This window comes from Lytechinus pictus, chromosome 16, assembly GCF_037042905.1.
Source record: "Lytechinus pictus isolate F3 Inbred chromosome 16, Lp3.0, whole genome shotgun sequence".
Taxonomy (NCBI): Eukaryota; Metazoa; Echinodermata; class Echinoidea; order Temnopleuroida; family Toxopneustidae; genus Lytechinus; species Lytechinus pictus.
This window is the reverse complement of record NC_087260.1, coordinates 11,726,303-11,745,901: the sequence shown is the minus strand read 5'-3', so window position 1 is coordinate 11,745,901 and position 19,599 is coordinate 11,726,303. Positions and strand designations below refer to the sequence as shown.

At 37.6% G+C, this 19,599-nt stretch overlaps 1 protein-coding gene across 1 annotated transcript in view; it reads left to right on the top strand.

The window, feature by feature from the left end:
* The first annotated feature begins 737 nt into the window (after positions 1-737).
* LOC129278825 (ATP-binding cassette sub-family C member 5-like) overlaps positions 738-19,599 on the top strand; it is a 57,376-nt gene continuing 38,514 nt past the window's right edge. Inside the window, exons 1-7 of the mRNA XM_064111150.1 lie at positions 738-1,014; positions 6,977-7,466; positions 11,360-11,453; positions 12,990-13,139; positions 13,775-13,922; positions 14,600-14,833; positions 17,383-17,556. Coding sequence (XP_063967220.1) covers positions 7,076-7,466; positions 11,360-11,453; positions 12,990-13,139; positions 13,775-13,922; positions 14,600-14,833; positions 17,383-17,556 — 1,191 coding nt within the window. The 5' untranslated portion in view covers positions 738-1,014; positions 6,977-7,075. The remainder of the gene's footprint in view (positions 1,015-6,976; positions 7,467-11,359; positions 11,454-12,989; positions 13,140-13,774; positions 13,923-14,599; positions 14,834-17,382; positions 17,557-19,599) is intronic.

Genomic DNA, 19,599 nt, shown 5'->3' with positions numbered 1-19,599 from the left:
GGACAACTATTTTTATATGTTGGGATTTCTGGCTTTCTATAGTTGTGGTTGATAGGATCAATTACAACTCTTTGTAAGACGGGCCCCAGGTCCTCTTGGACAATTTCTGGGCCCGTTGTATAAAAGTTACCATTATGGTATCTTTGCTATCTAATGGTAACTCGCTGCTTGCATGGAATCTTTGATTCTGATTGGCTGTTGATCAGCGTTACCATGGTAGTTAACATCGGATAGCAAAGTTACATTCTTAAATAAGTTTTGGTCATGACTGAGTCGATGTATAGGTTTTACAGTACACCATGTATCATTTTGTGGGCTCGTGATAGGTCCTGAAAAGGACAACCCAAACTCCCAACACATGCCCACAAAAGAATACATGGTTTACCGTGAAACCTGAAAACCTGTTCTTTCTCCACCATGGAAACCTTCTAAACTTACATTTTTGGCCGGACATATCTAAGTCTCCCTGCAGCCATGACTTTTATGATATATTGGATGTTTCTAGTTTTTGTGCATGTTAATATCTTTCATCTTCAGCCAGTCATGCCGACAAAGAACCATTTCATAGAATACAAAGAGCAGAGATGGCTAATCTGCAGTTCATACTGCCTGCAACCTCATGCATGAATAGACAAAAGTCAGCATTGAATTTCTTGTAAGTGCTTTTCTTCTGTATTTCAAAGGTCCGCCGGTCTCTTCCCCAAAATCATCTGATTGTGACTCAGCAAGACTATTGTACAGATTGTCAGAAACATTCAAAGGGACCACCTCCGACAATTTGGCAAACATTATTGTCATAGTTTGCAGGAAATTGTAGGGCCTATATTGTAGGTCTTTATACGTAGTTCAGTTTGTTGATCAGCGTTGTGGGTTTGCGTTGGAACTTGTGGGGCATCGTGGTCTGGTGGTTGCCACTCTTTGTCTTTCAGTCAGAGGGACGTGGGTTTGAATCCTAACCGTGGCATGTTTTCCTTCAGCAAGAAATTTACCAACATTGTGTTGCTCTCTACCCAGGTGAGGTGAATGGGTTCCCTGCAGGATTAATTCTTAGAATCATGGACCTTACAAGTGCATGCTTCAATGTAGGCTTCGGTACCAAGTGCCTTTAGCAGTTGGAGCTAGAGCTGGGGCAATATATAGTGTGCCATTGATCAGGCAACTAGAAAATCAGCAACTCATATTAAAGTGCTATATGTAATATTATATTAACTATTTCCACACACCTGTCTGCTTTTGCATTTCTTTGTAATCCATTGATATCTGAACTCTCATTTCAGTGCTGTTATCTTGCCATTAGAAATTCTGAATTAATCATCCAAGGGCAAGGCCATCAAAAGACGTTTACGAGGTCAGTCTCTCCACAGTGCAAGCCTACTTGTATGTCTTCGAACTCTTCATTCACACTATTATCCAATGGGAAGGGGAGTTGCCCTTCCCTGTTATAATCTGAATATTCATGGTCTATAGATGGAGAAGTGCAAGCCTATGTCTTTGAACTCTTCGTTCACACTATTATCCAATGGGAAGGGGAGCCCGGGGGGCCACTTCCATTCACGAGTGGATACCATGCGCGACCATGAGATCTCAAAAAGCACTCTAAACACGTATTTTCCATATTCTGAAATTGCACCTCTAACAAGTATTGGCGTGTGAAACCCTACCCTTAACAAGTATTGGAAACAAAACGATACTATTAGCAAGTATTCCCTGAATTGAACCCCTAAACAAGTACAGCAGTATGTCACGGACGTCGGTTTTACCTTTACCTACATCATTGGGTTTAGAACAGCCCAATTCGCGCAAATAACACAGTGTTGACTCCTAGAGCAAAAAGTATCCTTTATAAAACATTTTAGTCTTGATTTTTATACCCTCGCAAATTTGACCCTAAACACGTACGTAGCTTTCCTAGCGAAATAGATACCCTTTTTTCATTATTTTAGTGTTTTTGACACCCTTATTACGTTACGTACGTAATGTGCCCTATCTTAAAAAAGACATCCTTTTTACGTGTTTTTTTTGGCCGTTCATGGTATCCACTCGTCAATGTAAGTGGCCCCCCCCCCCCTGGAAAGGGGAGTTGCCCTTCCCTGTTATAATCTGAATATTCATGTTCATAGACGGAGAAAATCTCTCTCGATCCGCATTCCGATCTCAGCGAGTGAGGTTCGGGGACAAGATTTGGAGGGGAGAGTGATCTTGGGTGCAGAATTGATGGGGCACTGCTGCTTTTATTGAATGTGCGCACGGCATGCTCTTGACAAAAGTGCTTCTGCTTTCTTGCTCTTGCTTTCAGTAAAAATGATTTGACAAGCAGTAGAAAACAATATGGTTATCAATAAAAAAGTGTCTAAATTTCTTTCCCCGAATAGTTTGCAATGTATACCTTCTTTACTTCTTATGGGGGGGGGGGTGAACCCTAAACTTCCTGTTTGTATAGCCTTGATGTATTCCTTCAACTTCTCTTGAAAGTACATTACCTGCCATGAATAGCACTTTTTCTTTACCTTTTCCAATTAATGGCTTTTTTGCAAAAGTATTGTATTTCAGTACAAATATATTTGTATGCACATCACTACCTTAAGTAATACATGTGCATGTTTATCTACCAATGCCCCTATTCTTTGAAATTCAGCTTTTCATCGAACAAGGTCTGAAACACTCTGTGCCTAAGTAAAAGGGTCATTAACTTGACTCACCCAAGATGTGGTTGGGAGAGCTATAATGGGTGTGCGAGTAACTAATGTAAAATTGCAATCCTGGGATCTTTTTTCCTTCATCATTTCTGCCTGTCACAACCAATCACTCTGACACGGGTTCCATCGGAGGAAACACGCCATCCTCTTCCGTGCAGAGAAAGAGCTATTTTAGACCAGTCTTCAGGAAACTGTAAATCAAAGTGGATGAAACCGCATTATATTTAATTTCAGACCAGACCATTAATGTTGCGTGGAGGTAGTGAAACGATTCGCACCCTTATTGATCAGAAGAGGTGTTTTGAGGATGTGCTATCGGTCCATTATCTCCAGGTTTTTATAGTGCAGCGTGACCAATATTGGTGGAAGATAGTATCAAATGTTTCCTTTTCCCCTCAGTCATAGCCTGATAGTTTGGTCTTCATATTATTATGGACATTGTGTGGTCTCTGTACTTTGGTAGTTTTGAGGAAGGATTGCAGGATTTTACCACATTTCTTGAAGTTAGAATTCAGAGGTAAGATGTGACATACCAGTAGTCAGGCAGCATATGTCATGATTTACCGGCTACTTCGACAAATTGGCGAAGTCTGATTTTTCACTTTTATGTGCTTGGTGACATTACAAGGAACAACTTTCAACTTGGTGACAAATTTCTAATGGTCATCTTGACTATGTTAGTGGTCAAAATGGGGTCAATAGGGGTACATTTTTTAAATTGACCCAATTCTGTCGAGTGACACATCAAATTGTTTGTCTTGTTATACTGTACTGAACAAAAAAGTGTACACAATCATATACTCTTGACCTCCCGTTAAAAAGTTATGACCAGAAATGTCAAAGGTCAACAATCTTTCGTTAAATGGCAAATTACACTGAAAGGGTTATGAAAGCTCGTTTTTTCTGTGTTTTATTGCATGTGTTTATTTTTTTTCCATTGTCCATTGTTAGAAGTCCTTATCCAGAAGATATAAAGGGTCAAGACAAGGTCAGAGAAAGGTCAAGAGGTCAACAAACTTTCATTGGAAGCCAAAATACACGTCTAAAAGTGGTTAGAAGTTTAGAAGTCTTATTTTTCGTGGGTTCTTTATTTTGAAAAGTCTATATCTAAGAAGACATTGTATATAAAGGGGTCAAATGTGCTTATTTAGAACAAAATAGATCAACAGAGATAAACGTCGAAATACATTCAGTGTGGTATCATGGTATTGCAGGAATACCTTGAAACGACTTGACAAACCCGCCCTTAAAATCTTATCTTCATGATGTGATAAGTGCAACCAGATATTTTCTTTTTATTTAGGAATTCAAGTTCAATTCATTTTCAATTTACTATTCTTTTATATGTAAAGAAATATTTCCTTGATTTGCTTTGTACAGAATATTTCAATTAACCGAAATCATTGTAATGTATTGGGGTATACGTATAATACTATGTTAACAGAATAAACATCTATTATTGATCAGTGCTCGCAGCTCCTAAAGAAAGATGCCTAACAGTTAATTTGGATTAACTTGCGAATAAGATAATGAGGTTAGGATTGAGGATGATATGATAAGGTGGGCAGAAATTGCTCCTCAATAAATTAATTCTAATGTATGACGGTTATATTATTTCTGACAAAGAGACAACATCGTGCAGGCATGCTCATTGTGGGTGTCCATTATGCTGATGTGATATATTCTGACCATTACTTGATCTCTGGAGCCAAGAAGGACTACACATTTCTGGTGCATGCTGTTCTGAACTTATCATCGGGGCCCTTTTGCATTTTGTAAAGTGAAATTTAAGGATTTCGTGCATATTTTTGGTCAATTATATTTATTTTTCAGTAAATATGCAAGTCTTCACAATTTCTGGGGGCAGCTGTTCCCCTTCCCGCTGTGGTATGGCTGTGGTTTAATTCAATCACAGTCATATGTGATTATTATTTCTATAGTAACATCCAGGTAGTTCAGCAAGTAGGAAAACACAAGACCGACAAAAGAACAAAAACACAAAATCTGCATGTTTGCACATCACTATCGTGAGAACTGATATTAAAGGAGAATGAAACTCTTGGAGCAAGTTAGCTTTTGTGAAAGCAGAAAAATCAAAGAATGAGATCAACAAAAGTTTGAGTAAAATAGGACTAGCAATAGAAGAGTTATGAGCATTTGAATGTCGAGATCACTAATGCTATGGAGATCCTCCCATTGGCAATGCGACCAAGATCTATGATGTCACAGATGAACAACTCTCCCCTTTTGGACACTGAAAATATACCCCAAAACATCTCTTTTTGCTCATTCTAATCATATGACAAACGATTCATCAATGATATAATGTTGTGAAACCTCTGTACTTGTCCTCTCATAAAGAGAACACCTCACCTTGTGATAGACTCTATAAAAGTGAGAATATAAGTGAAATAAGTACTTAAAGTAATGAGGGAGTTGTACGTGTGTGACATCACAGATCTTGGTCGCATTGCCAATGGGAGGATCTACATGGCATTAGTGATCTCAATATTCAAATGCTCATAACTTTCTTATTATTCATTCAATCTTCCACAAACTTTCAACAAAGTGTTTCTTTGATTTTTCTCTTTGATATGGATTCAGCTGGTTTCAAGGGTTTCATTCTCCTTTAAGTTTAGTTTCACGTTGTATGCTCTGGAAAAAAACACACTTTATAAAATAGTACAAGCCGTGTTAATGGCAGCACATAATCAGGAATGTGTAGTCCTTCTTGGCTCCAGAGATAGAGTAATGGTCAGAATATATCACATCAGCATCACCATGAATGAGCATGCTTGCAAGATGTTGCCTCTTTGTCAGAAATAATATAACCGTCACACGTTAGAATCAATTAAGGAGCAATTGGAGTCCAAGTTATCATATCATCCTCGATCCTAGCTATCCTCATTATCTTATTCGTAAGTTAATCCAAATAAGATGTTAGGCATCTTTCTTAGGAGCTGGGAACACTGATCAATCGATGTGTCTGTTAACATAGTCCACATATATACCACAATACGTACTTTCAATACTTTCTGTTGGTCAAAATATTATGTACAAAGCAAATGGATGAAATGTATCTTTACATATCAAAGACTAAATTGAAAATAAATTGAATTCCTAAATCAAGAAACTCGGAAAGAGCTGGTTGCACTTATAACATCATGAAGATGATACAACTTTTAAGGGCATTATTGGGTTTGTCAAGCCGTTTCACGGTATTCCTGCAATACCATGTTACCACACTGATTGTATTCAACGTCAATCTCTGTTATCTACTCTGTTCCTAAATAAGAACATATGACCCCTTTATATATAATGTCTTCTTAGATATAGACTTTAAAATAAAGAACCCACGAAAAATAAGACTTCTAAACTTCTAATCGCTTTTAGAGGTGTATTTTGGCTTCCAATGAAAGTTTGTTGACCTTTTGACCTTTCCCTGACCTTGTCTTGACCCTTTATATCTTCTGGATAAGGACTTCTGATGATGGATTTATCAAAATAGAAAATAAAAAAAACACAGAAAAATTAGCTTTCTTCACACCTTCAGTGTAATTTGCCATTTAACGAAAGTTTGTTGACCTTTTGAAATTTCCGGTCATAACTCTTTAACAGGAGGTCAAGAGTATATGATTGTGTACACTTTTTTGTTCAGTATAACAAGACAAACAATTTGATGTGTCACTTGACAGAATCGGGGCAATTTAAAAAAATTACCCCTATTGACCCCATTTTGACCACTAACATGGTCAAAATGACCATTATAAATTTGTCACCAAGTTGAAAGTTGTTCCTTGTGATGTCACCAATCACATGAAAATGAAAAATCAGACTTAGCCAATTTTTCGAAGTAAATGACATACATGTATGCTGCCTGACTAACAGCAGGTGAAACTCTGGCCAAGGTCAATACAGTACATGTAAGTTCAAGGTCAGTGAAATTTCTTTAGAGAAGAAACACTGTTCCTTTCTGATGACTTGTACTGTAACTGTGAATCTATTCAGCTACTGCACATGTGTATTTGAAGTGCTTAACAATTGGACCTACAATGTATGTGTCGAAAGTGCGAAAGTTGACGGGTAAAGTCACACTTTTGTATATTAACTATTTAATGAATAGGTTTTGTGGAGGGACCACATTCATGTAGATGCAGCAGGCAATGGGTTTGATTCATCAACAAGCAAATTTATGATTAATCGGCATTTATCTTCAGCTCTCCCTCTTTATTTTTTATGATTTATATCGTGGTTCTCTCTTTTCTGTTTTATCAATATAGGTTTTTATGAGTGGTAGCTGAAGACTGTGTTGTGTGTGCTACAGCTGAGCTAATGACATTGTATCACCAAAGAACCAAAACTACTGAAGTACTTCAGCCATGTCGTCTCACGGGGAAAAGATTAACGAGGAACAGATTAATGAGGAACAGATTAACGAGGAACAGATTAACAAGGAACAGATTAACAAGGGACAGATTAATGAAGCATGGTTCGACAAGGAGCAGATTAATGGGGTTGGGCCAGAGGAATACGATGATTCGCAAACGCAAGAGTCTATGAGTGGGACAATACATACAGATGTTACTCTTGAAGCTGATCAAGGCATGGAAGATTTAGCGGAAGAGGAAGGTGACTTAGATGAGAAAGACACCGATTGTCATGGAGACGATGGACAGACAGGTAGAGAAGGTGAAGGAGGAGGTGATGATGATCCCATTGATGAAGAGGACATTGGAAAGCCTGATGAGGTCCTACTGGTGCCAACAAATGGTAAATGAACAGGATTTTATTTTCATCTACAATTAAAGGAATGCTCCAGGCCGAAAAATATTTATATCTGAATAAATAGAGTAAAATTCACAGAGCAAAATGCTTAAAATTTCATCAAAATCTGTTGACAAATAGTGAAGTTATTGATTTGTTAAGTTTAACAATATAATTATATTGTGAAAACAGTTACATGCACGTAATCATGAATATTCATTAGATGGGCTGATGTCACATCCCCACTTTCCTTTTTCTTATGTTGTTAGATGAAATTATAATTATTTCATTTTTGTCTCACCTGCATAGCAGAGTGAGACTATAGGCGCCGCTTTTCCGACGGCGGCGGCGGCGGCGTCAACACCAAATCTTAACCTGAGGTTAAGTTTTTGAAATGACAGCATAACTTAGAAAGTATATGGACCTAGTTCATGAAACTTGGCCATAAGGTTAATCAAGTATTACTGAACATCCTGCCTGAGTTTCATGTCACATGACCAAGGTCAAAGGTCATTTAGGGTCAATGAACTTAGACCATGTTGGGGGAATCAACATCAAAATCTTAACCTAAGGTTAAGTTTTTGAAATGTCATCATAACTTAGAAAATATATGGACCTAGTTCATGAAACTTATACAAAAGGTTAATCAAGTATCACTGAACATCCTGCATGAGTTTCACATCACATGACCAAGGTCAAAGGTCATTTAGGGTCAATGAACTTTGGCCGAATTGGGGGTATCTGTTGAATTACCATCATAACTTTGAAAGTTTATGGATCTGATTCATGAAACTTGGACATAATAGTAATCAAGTATTACTGAACATCCTGTGCAAGTTTCAGGTCACATGATCAAGGTCAAAGGTCATTTAGGGTCAATGAACTTTGGCCAAATTGGGGTATTTGTTGAATTACAGCCATAAATTTGAAAGTGTGTTGGTCTAGTTCATAAAACTTGGACATAATAGTAATCAAGTATCACTGAACATCCTGTGCGAGTTTCAGGTCACATGATCAAGGTCAAAGGTCATGTAAGGTCAAAGAACTTTGGCCACGTTGGGGGTATTTGTTGAATTGCCATCATATCTCTATAAGTGTATTGGTCTAGTTCATAAAACGTGGAAATAAGAGTAACCAAGTATCACTGAACATCTTGTGCGAGTTATAGTAGTTTTCAAAATCAGCACTGCTGCTATATTGAATCGCGTGATGCAGGTGAGACGGCCAGAGGCATTCCACTTGTTTCATACATGTCTCCCTTGTAATGAAATAAGTTACAGCAATGAATATCTAATGCACTTAATCAGTTGTTATTCCAATATTTTGGTTCATGAAGGAAAAAATTTGAAGAAATCTAATTTCATATATATATAATAAAATACAAAAGAATAAGTGGGGATATGACATCATCAGTTTTCCCACTGACTATTCATGAAGACATGCCAAGAAATGTTTCACTGGAATAATGCAAATTTTTCAAATGCTATAACTTCGCTATTTGTCATCAGATTTTGATGAAATTTTCAGCATTTTGCTTTGTGAATTGCACTCTATTTATTTAGATAATATATATATTTTTTCAGCCCGCACCATCCCTTTAATGGAAGATCCGAGGATACATCCTGTACCTTCTTCGACAATCAGATACATTACCCCTTTGATCTGCTTTCTGTGTTTGAACCACCAATAAATCAAACTGAAATGAGTGTCTAATGTTGAAGCCCTCAAAACAAGAAACAGGTTTATCATGTCTGATTTGATATTTAGACATGTTTAGGGGGTGAAATTTGTCAATAATGCATGTGGTAATGTGTGAGTAATATAGGAGGTTTCCAATCCAGAAACAGGCCTTAAATTTTAATTATTTTGGTCAACATACATGTAGCTTTTATGGCCATGGAGTTATCTAACCCTTTGAAGGTCAAGTCCACCCCAGAGAAATGGTGATTTGAAAAAAGAGAGAAAAATCAAACTAGCATAATGCTGAAAGTTTCATCAAAATCGGATGTAAAATAAGAAAGTTATGACATTTTAAAGTTTTGCTGTATTTTTCACAAAACAGTGATATGCACAACTGAGTGACATGCAAATGAGACAGACGATGATGTCCCTCACTCACTATTTCTTTTGTTTTTTTTATTGTTTACAGATTTGACAATAAGGACCAACTTGACTGAACCATAGTTAAACAATGCTAATTCCACATGTTCAAGGAGAAATTAATCGTTGTTTCACTTGACAATGAGGATAAAATGAGAATATTTCATACAATGAAATACAAAAAGAAATAGTGAGTGGATGACGTCATCAGTCTCCTCATTTGCATACCGACCACGATGTGCACATAACTGTTTTGTGAAATGAAGCAAAATTTTAAAATTTCATAACTTTCTTATTTCACATCCGATTTTGATGAAATTTTCAGTGTTATGCTTAGTGGATTTTACTCTTTTTATTCGAATCAACTTCGGGTTTGGGATGACTTGTCCTTTAAGTCACTTGGGGGGGGGGGAATTAAGTTAAACTTGAGTCAAAGTAAAATGTTTGTGAAGCACCCCCCCCCCCTTGTACAGTTTGGCTCACCCTGGTGAAAGGGGTGAATAGCAGGTCACTATGAGAAGTAATGGCACAATGCTGTCATTCATCATACAGCACATGCGGATATTGTATGATGCATCAATAATTGCCAACCCTGGGACAGAAGATGGTCAAAAAATTGATTATTTTTGACATGGCATGGGTGCATTTTGTTATCACCTTGCATCTCAGCCTATACTTAAGACTTGGAGAGTGTTGTGATAATGATAATAATAATAGGCATTTATATTGCGCCATCTGTCTGGAAATATTCCAAGGCACATTATTATTACCCCAGCTTTAGCTCAAGCAGCCTTCCAGCACTCAGTGCATTTCAAGGAATTCATCCTGCTGGGTGCCCATTCACCTCACCTGCGTTGAGTGCAGCACAGTGTGGGTAAATTTCTTGCTGAAGGAACACATACCATAGATGGGATTCGAACCCATGTCCCTCTGATTGAGAGACAAGTGTCGTAACCACTAGACCACGACGTCCCCTTGATGATTTATCACACTGGCAACAAAAGTTATTTGAAAATGATATTTGTATAAAAAGTATCGCCCTGCAATCCATATATTGCAATTATGTACATTTGTATTGCCATTCCACGTAATGCCATCATCCACTTGTACAAATGTTATGGAAATTCCCTTCAAATATTGAACTGCTGCACAAAAAGTGTTATTGAAATTAATTATCGAGCATGAAGTGTTAACTTCCCAAGAAATTTGTATAATATGCTGCTGTTTATTCTGTTTTGAAGATGTGTTTTTATGATTCAAAGAAAGTCCCCCTCCAAAATATGATGTTGTTAGTTTGTCAAATGTTTTTTAACTGGCAAAACAGTAATCTATTTAGCTTTTTAAAGAAATCATAAGAAAAAAATAAGAACAGTGATTTTAATCTGTATAAAAATTATTTTGCTTGTACATGTAATTAATCTGGTGGTGATCGGATCTCTTCTATTCAACTCATATGTATTTCACTCCACAAAATTACAAACAATCCTGATTATTACTTGACCTCTTATGTGTTTTGAATGTTCCAATCATAACAATCGAAAGAGGTGGACTTGGACTATGTTTTTCATGCACATGTACTGAAGATGAAATATTCATATTCAATTGCAAATAAAAACAAAATTGATCTTGCATGATTATAAATGCTTTGTGGATTGAACTCGTAGATTTGTGAAGTACATGTAAAGGCAAACCACTGTACTATAATTCATGATTTGACTTGACTCAACCTTTAATGCTCTTGTCAAATAGGAAATATTGATGTGCTGAAGATTAATGCTATTTGTTGGTTGGAATTCCAGGAGAAGCTGTGGATATAAAAGAAGAACCAAGCCAGCCTCAAGGCGGAAATGAAGAAGTCATTGCATTCAGTGGGAAATATCAAAAGATTGAAACGTAAGTACTCATAATTGGATCTCTCTTGCTGGTGCCAGTCTATTGTGTAAATATTTCTTTAAGAAATGGAAATGCATTGAATTTAAGCAGTCTTGAGGATTATTTACGAGTGCACATTTTGAATTCATTTGATGGAATTCTTTGAAAAGAAAACGGCATAGGGAGGGTACAATGTAGAGCGTTTTAGATTCAAGTTGAAATTTTGTTGATTTGAAATGAATTGAAGTTGAGCAGTCATGGAACTTTTACAAGTGCACATATTGAATTCATTTGGTGGAATTCTTTCAAAAGAAAACGGCATGGTGAGGGGAGGGTGTTTTCACAAAGATGAATTTTTTTTTTTTTCATCTGTAATGATGATTAATGACTCGTTTACCCCCACATTCAGACGTTCACAGTGCATGATATTATTATTACCCTGGTCATAGCAGAGAGAGATGCCATAGTAACTCTGCTCAACATGCTCAAGCATATACATGTAAGGTAGCCATTTACATACACCCCTGGGTCAAGAGTGGTAAATGTCTACAGACAAATGACTTGCCAAATATTAGTGCTGTGGTGGGATTTGGAACGAAGCCTTGTGGTTCAAACTCCAGGAACTTATCCAAGGATCCGCAACATCCAATAAAAACTGATGAAAGAGTGACAGTATGTTTGTACCTTAAGATATGATAATCTTTATTTAATATCAGGGACAAATTGGCAACTTTGACATGTAACTGTCATTTCTAAAGCAGGGTTCACATCTTTCATTTCCTTCATGAACAAAATTTCACTTTGTCTTAAATAATGGTTGTAAGGCCTATTCCTTTCAAAATTTATAGCATGAAATCTTTATAGAGTGAAATTAGAAACAATAATGATAAAATAATGCAACATTTATTTAGCACTCGGTGCAGATATTTCAAGGGCTGCATGCTGTTACCCCAACAATAGCACCAACAAAACACTGAAAATTTCATACAAAGGAATTAAAAATAAATACTGTAGGAAAATTAAGGCATTGTAGTGAATCTCACCCATATAATATCTTCCTCATGAAATTATTAACTTTTTCCTGCAACAGGGCTCTGTTGCATAAAGGTTGCTATTATGGTAACCGTGGTAACTATGGTCAACAATCAATCAAAATCAACTACTCGATAAAAGTTAACATTGGATTGCAAAGTTACCATGATGGTAACTTTTATGCTATGGGACCCAGACCTAGGGGCCCATTTTATAAAACATGTTATGATAACAAATTTGCAGTAACAGTTTAAAGCTACCGAAATCCTTCAATGTGATTGGCTGATGCATTTGTTATAAGAAATCTTTGATGAAATTGGGCCCAGGTGAAGTAATTGGGTACTTGAGGATGTTTCATAAAGCCGTTTTTCTTAGATTGCCAATAATCTTATTCTAAAAACAAAATATGGCAAGCCTAAATTGGTATCTCAACTTCAGTTACATTTTCTGAAATGGAAATATACATGCTTGCCAACGTTGATTGAAAATTCCTGAAAAGGTTAACACACATTTCTCTCTTTACAGGAGGCATGTCATGGACGACGCATCGCTCATTTCAAAATTGTATTTTCACTGGCTGAACTTTGCGTTTTACAAAGCATGGAAACGCGGCTTGAAACCTGATGATCTATTTCCCTGCTCACCGCATGAGAGTGCCAGCCTTAATCACAATAGGTAAATATACTGATTTTTTTTTTTTTTTTAAGTCTGATGCTTCAATTATATCTTCTAGTATTATTTTTTCAAGTCTCTTATACTGTTTTATATATACTGTGTTATATGTACATGCTTATAGATGCAATTGAGCAATAAATATAACTTGCTATATATTGAGATTTATTGATAATGCATTTTTTTGGTTTGTTATATTCTGTTTCTTCGAGAGCTTGAAACACGATATACTGTACATGTATATTAATTTTTCTCTAGATTTTTTGCTGTCCATATTATACATATCATTTTAAGTAGATCACTCAAATTATTACCCTTATTCTCTGTTCAGACCACGTGGTAATGTCAGAAACAAGTGATGTTATTCTTTTAATATTATTTTTATTTGTGAAATATATTTTTTCTAATAATTCTTTATCTTCCACTTACTTACCCTTATTCCTTTTACTTTGAAATATGAACTCTTTCTTCCCTTTAACATGTATTATCTACATATCATTTATTTTATCTCTTTTCCCTTCTGTATATTTGTTTGTTTCTGTCTCCCTCATCCTCTTTTGCTCCTTTCTCACTATTTCCTCATTTTCTTGCCTCCATACATCCCCACTTCCTTACTTCATGCATACTACACCTTACAGGTTTTCCCAGCTGTGGAACGAAGAACTTGCCATGAGAGGTCCTAAGAATGCGTCGTTGGGCCTGGTTGTTTTCAGATTCTTACTCTTGAGGATTATTGCTGGTAGTATGACAATGCTGATGGGCCTTTCAGTGTCTCTCTTTTCTTCTGTGAGTAATTGCTAATTGTCATAATGACACATAAATGCCAGTCATGGTATTGATGTCAAATTGAGTTGAATTGGAAGTTGTGGCATTAATGTAAAATTGAGTTGAAACGGAATCTCACAAAATTACCACCCAATTGCTTGTTTGTATGAATAAGAAAATATATCCCAAATAATTCTTGTCGAAAATGAATAATTGTGGAAAAAGAAGTAAAGTAAAGCACTCTAGTTGAGTGTACTAGATCTAGATGTACGATGACTTGGTGACAACTGACATTGGTTTTACAGACTTTTTCATCGATATCATTGATTGTTGCAACTACATTAGTTTAGTTTTGTCCAGATTGAAGTTTGATCAACAAGTGGGTCTTCACACAAGACTATCTATCACAAATAAAACTTGCTGTTTCAATTCCTGAGCGAGGGGCCTTCTGTACCCAAGTTATAGGAGGCTGGGCATGCAGACCACTTCATTCGAGTGAAGGGCTTGCTCAGCACAATAGCATTGAGCATGGCGAGACAAATTGTTTGACTGACAAATCACTGTGCATCTCATACTTCAAGTCTACCAAAATGTCCCAAAGTTATGCAGACGAACTTGTGACCATCCTCCTGATTCCACCTTGATTTCATGATTGTGGTCGTAACATTGGTTATTCTCTAAATTGCATCACATCCCAGGCATATATTGTGCGTCAACTCCTCGAATACATCCAGCAGACAGAGTCAGACACCCTGTATGGAATGCTCTGGGTGCTTGGGCTGTTGCTATGTCAGTTGACCCAGGTCACCCTACTCTCATATCAGTTCTACCTGAATACGAGGACGGGGACTAAGCTCCGGGCCGCCATTGTTTCAACCATCTACAGACGGGCTATTAGTGTGAGGACTCTGAAGGGCAAGTCGGCCGGGGAGGTGAGTGTCATTTCAATCTCAGTGGTCCCGTTTTATCAAGAATTGTTATAATAAGAAATGCCCAGTTTCTATTACTAGTTTACCATCAATCATATCAATTGATTTCAGTAGCTTTAAACTGCTATTGCAAATTTGTTGTTGTAAGTTTTATGAAATTGGCCCCAGGGCCCTATAACATAAAGCTTAGCAATTGGTCGTTGGGGAGGTTTTCACCATGGATCATACACATTAATCAATGCAATCAATCATAGAAATAGCTCCAGAATTAAGATATATATATCTGTGCCCAGGTTAGTGAATGATCCTCGGACTGATTTCTAAAATTTATTGCATTGGCTATCATGTGTGAGCGATCATAAAATCTACTACTTGATCAACCAATAGGCTTAAAGTTGAATTAAGAAGACGATTCCAAATATTGAGATATTTACATTAATAGCAACCTTACAACCCCCCAAACACTAATAGGTGATTCGACCCCCCATTTTCTTTTTTCAAAATAGTGAATTTGAACGATTTATCCCTACCCATTTTCCCTGAGTTCGCTCCTGCAATGCCTACCGAGACGGGTGTTCTTTGAGTGTGACGTCACCGGGGGGTAAAGCAGTGCCGTTTTGTGTACTATGCACGTACTCCTTCATATGGAATAACTGCAGTTGAAGTTGTATCTGCGAGCCATAGAACTTGCAAAGAGGAAATGATTAAAATATTTGTGGCCGTACTATTATTCCAAATATGTGAATTCCCTCAGAATGATACCATAGACCCTAAAGGAATAATTTCAAGGTGAATAATATGAAATTTGATCGAGATCTTCTCACCAGTCGATAACGTAGCAGACGTGTTATTATGACATATTTATCCGCGTGTGACGCGGCTCTTGCAAAAAAACACAGTTGGTTGCGGAATTGCTTTGTGCCGACCGGCCGCCCGCTCCGGCGCAGCTAGCTGTCGAGCGACCGTACCGTTCTTGTTGTCTTCAACCATAGAGATGTATACTAATTACTATATATATCTTTCTGTCTTCAACTCACTTGCGAATTGCGTTTGTATGTGTGACGGTGACCCCTAGCGTAATTAAATATAGAAAACAACTCAGAAGGCCGAGAAAGAATACTATACGTTTGGTTTAAGATTGTTCTGTGGAATGAGCTATGAGTGGAAATGATCCAGAGGATATAAAAGTGGAGTCAAAGACAAAAGAAAAGAAGAAAAAACGCCAGGGGATCGCTGCACGGCCATGAACTAAGTCGACATACCAGACCATAACAGTACACTCAATGCCTAGCTGGGTGTTGTGTGTACTAGTATTATGCGTTCAGCGCGCGCTGAGCTCGCCGCCGGAATTACTTTCCAGCTACTCACTTGATTTCAAAGAACATCGTGATAAAATAAATGAGAAATAATGAAAATATCATTCAATAACTCACTGTTTGCTATCTTACATCATGATTGAAGAGTTCATGGTGGTTATTCATACTGTTTTTTATACAGGGAAAGTAAAGATTTGTACATATCAGTCATATTTGTTTGATTTGAGTTGCTTTGAAAAAAAATTGTAAAATATCTTTCTCTCTCTGCATAGCATTTCTGTATGACATTCAGGCACCTCTTATACTAAATTCCCCCCGGTGACGTCACACTCCGAGTGACTTTTCTGTACACTCGTCTCTCGGGCTCTGACAGGTGGCTAATTTCATAGACTTTCAAAGCAAAATATCGAGAAGGCAGAGGATTTTTGTGACATGCTATCTGTTTGAACAACTTATATATACTATATATTGTACGTAGAACCTATATTTATGGAAACTCACCCCCTTCTTAATTCAACTTTAATAGTATCGGTTCCAGCTTTCGTCTTGTGTTCTAGGAGAATTGTTCAGATTTGTGACTATCAATCTGTTACTTATGATCATTCTGCCCCGATAGTGAACGAATAGAAACTGATTGATTGACTTGGGGAAAAAAAAACCAGCAATTACACCCAATGCCCTATTTACATGATATGTTAATAGCTATTGATGTTCCAGTGCATGTTATCAACCAAAAATGCCTGTCACATGGTGCATATTTAAATCTATCTAAACAAATCGACTACAGAAAAGTGCCGTCATCAATTTTCCATTTGTCATTTCAATATTAACATTACCAAAGTACAGTCGAGCATGGTGAAAAATCCCCACATACCAGATTTGACATGAATCATTTCATGTTGACCCAAGGTACCAGTGAAAAGTTTTTATTCATAAGGCCATATTTTGGAACCCATGGACCAATGTCTTACCGAATTGAGGTTTTGGATGTTATTAATCATGCTTTACCAAGGTATGATACAAAAAACACAGTGCCCCCCCCAAAAAAAAAATGTGACATTACCACTTTGGTGCTCTATATAGGAATGCAATTTAACATCCCATGCACTACTATAGCAGGTTGTATCATCGATTATTAGTCAAAATGTTAAAAGACACCATTTCTTTGTCTTTTTTTTTTGTTTGCTTTAGTCGGATCATCTGTCTGATACCACTGACTTCTCTTTTCTTTTTCAGATCATAAATCTGTGTACTAACGATGGACAGAGATTATATGAAATGGGTCTATACGGACCAACGCTCCTTTGCGGACCCCCTATAGCTGTTGCTGGCATAATTTATACCTATTTCCTGATTGGACCGGCGGCTTTATTTGGAACTGGCATCTTCTTCATGTTCTACCCAATCACGGTAAGCTCCTGAGCATGTGGGTCCGAAAATATATGGGACTCTTGTGTGTTTGGTGCTTGTTGGTTAAGGGTTGATACATGTAGGTGAATGTTATTCAAGAAGTGTGTGTCTGTGTGTGAGTGTGGATGTTATTTATATGTGTGGATCCATGAGATCGAATGCTATTTATTTGATGTGTGGGTGATATTTGATTGGTGTGTGGGTGTGGATGCTATTTCATTGTTGTATGGGTGTGGATGCAATTTTATTGGTGTGTGGGTGTGTGTGATATTTGACTGGTGTTAGAGTGTGGATGCCATTTGATTGGTGTGTGGGTGTGGATGCTATTTTATTGTTGTATGGTTGTGGATGCAATTTTATTGGTGTGTGGGTGCGGGTGATATTTGATTGGTGTGTGGGTGTGGATGCTATTTGATCGGAGTGTGGGTTTTGGTGCTATTTGATTGGTGTGTGGGTGTGGATGCCATTTAATTGGTGTGTGGGTGTGGATGCTATTTGATTGGTGTTTGTGGGTGTGAATGCTGTTTGATTGGTGTGTGGGTGTGAATGCTATTTGATTGGTGTGTGGGTGTGGATGCTATTTGATTGATGTTGGTGAGGAAGCTCTATGAATGGTGGGTGGTTGTGGGTGCTATTAGATTGGTCTGTGCATGCAGGTGATATTTGATTAGTGTGTGGCTGGATATACTATTTGGTATATAGGTTTTGGATGCTATTTGATTGGTGTGTGTGTGGATGCTACTTGATTGGTGTCAGGGTGTGGATTATATTCAAATTTGTGTGTGGGTGTGGTTGCTTTTGGATTGGTATTTAGGTGTGGATGCTATTTGATTGGTATGTGGGTGTGGATGCTATTGGATTGATGAGTGGGTTTTGGTGCAATTTCATTGGTGTGTGGGTGTGGATGCTTTTTGATTGGTGTTGGTGAGGAAGCTCTATGAATGGTGGGTGGTTGTGGGTGCTATTAGATTGGTCTGTGCATGCAGGTGATATTTGATTAGTGTGTGGCTGGATATACTATTTGGTATATAGGTTTTGGATGCTATTTGATTGGTGTGTGTGTGGATGCTACTTGATTGGTGTCAGGGTGTGGATTATATTCAAATTTGTGTGTGGGTGTGGTTGCTTTTGGATTGGTATTTAGGTGTGGATGCTATTTGATTGGTATGTGGGTGTGGATGCTATTGGATTGATGAGTGGGTTTTGGTGCAATTTCATTGGTGTGTGGGTGTGGATGATATTTGATTGGTGTTTGGGTGTGGATGCTTTTTGATTGGTGTTGGTGAGGAAGCTCTATGAATGGTGGGTGGGTGTGGGTGCTATTAGATTGGTCTGTACATGCAGGTGATATTTGATTAGTGTATGGCTGGATATACTATTTGGTATATGGGTTTTGGATGCTATTTGATTGGTGTGAGGGTGTGGATGATATTCAAATGTGTGTGTGTGTTTTTTTGCTTTTGGATTGGTATTTAGGTGTGGATGCTATTTGATTGGTGTGTGGGTGTGAATGCAATTTTATTGGTGTGTGGGTGTGCATGCTATTTGATTGGTATGTGGGTGTGGATGCTATTTGATTGGTATGTGGGTTTTGGTGCAATTTCATTGGTCTGTGGATGTGGATGCTATTTGATTGGTGTGTGGGTGTGAATGCTATTTGATTGGTGTGTGGGTGTGAATGCTATTAGATTGGTGTGTGGGTGTGGATGCTATTTGATTAGTGTGTGGATGCTATTTGATTGGTGTGGGGGTGTGAATGCTATTTGATTGGTGTGTGGGTGTGAATGCCATTTGATTGGTGTGTGGGTGTGGATGCTATTTGATTGGTGTGTGGGTGTGGATGCTATTTGATTGGTGTGTGGGTGTAGGTACTATTTGGTGTTTGGCTGTGGATGATATTTGATTGGTGTGTGGTGTAGTACTATTTGATTGATGTGTGGGTGTGGGTGATCTTTGATTGGGGTGTGTGATATTTTATTGGGGTGTGTGTGTGGATGCTATTTGATTGGTTTGTGGGTGTGGGTGATATTTCATTGATGTGTG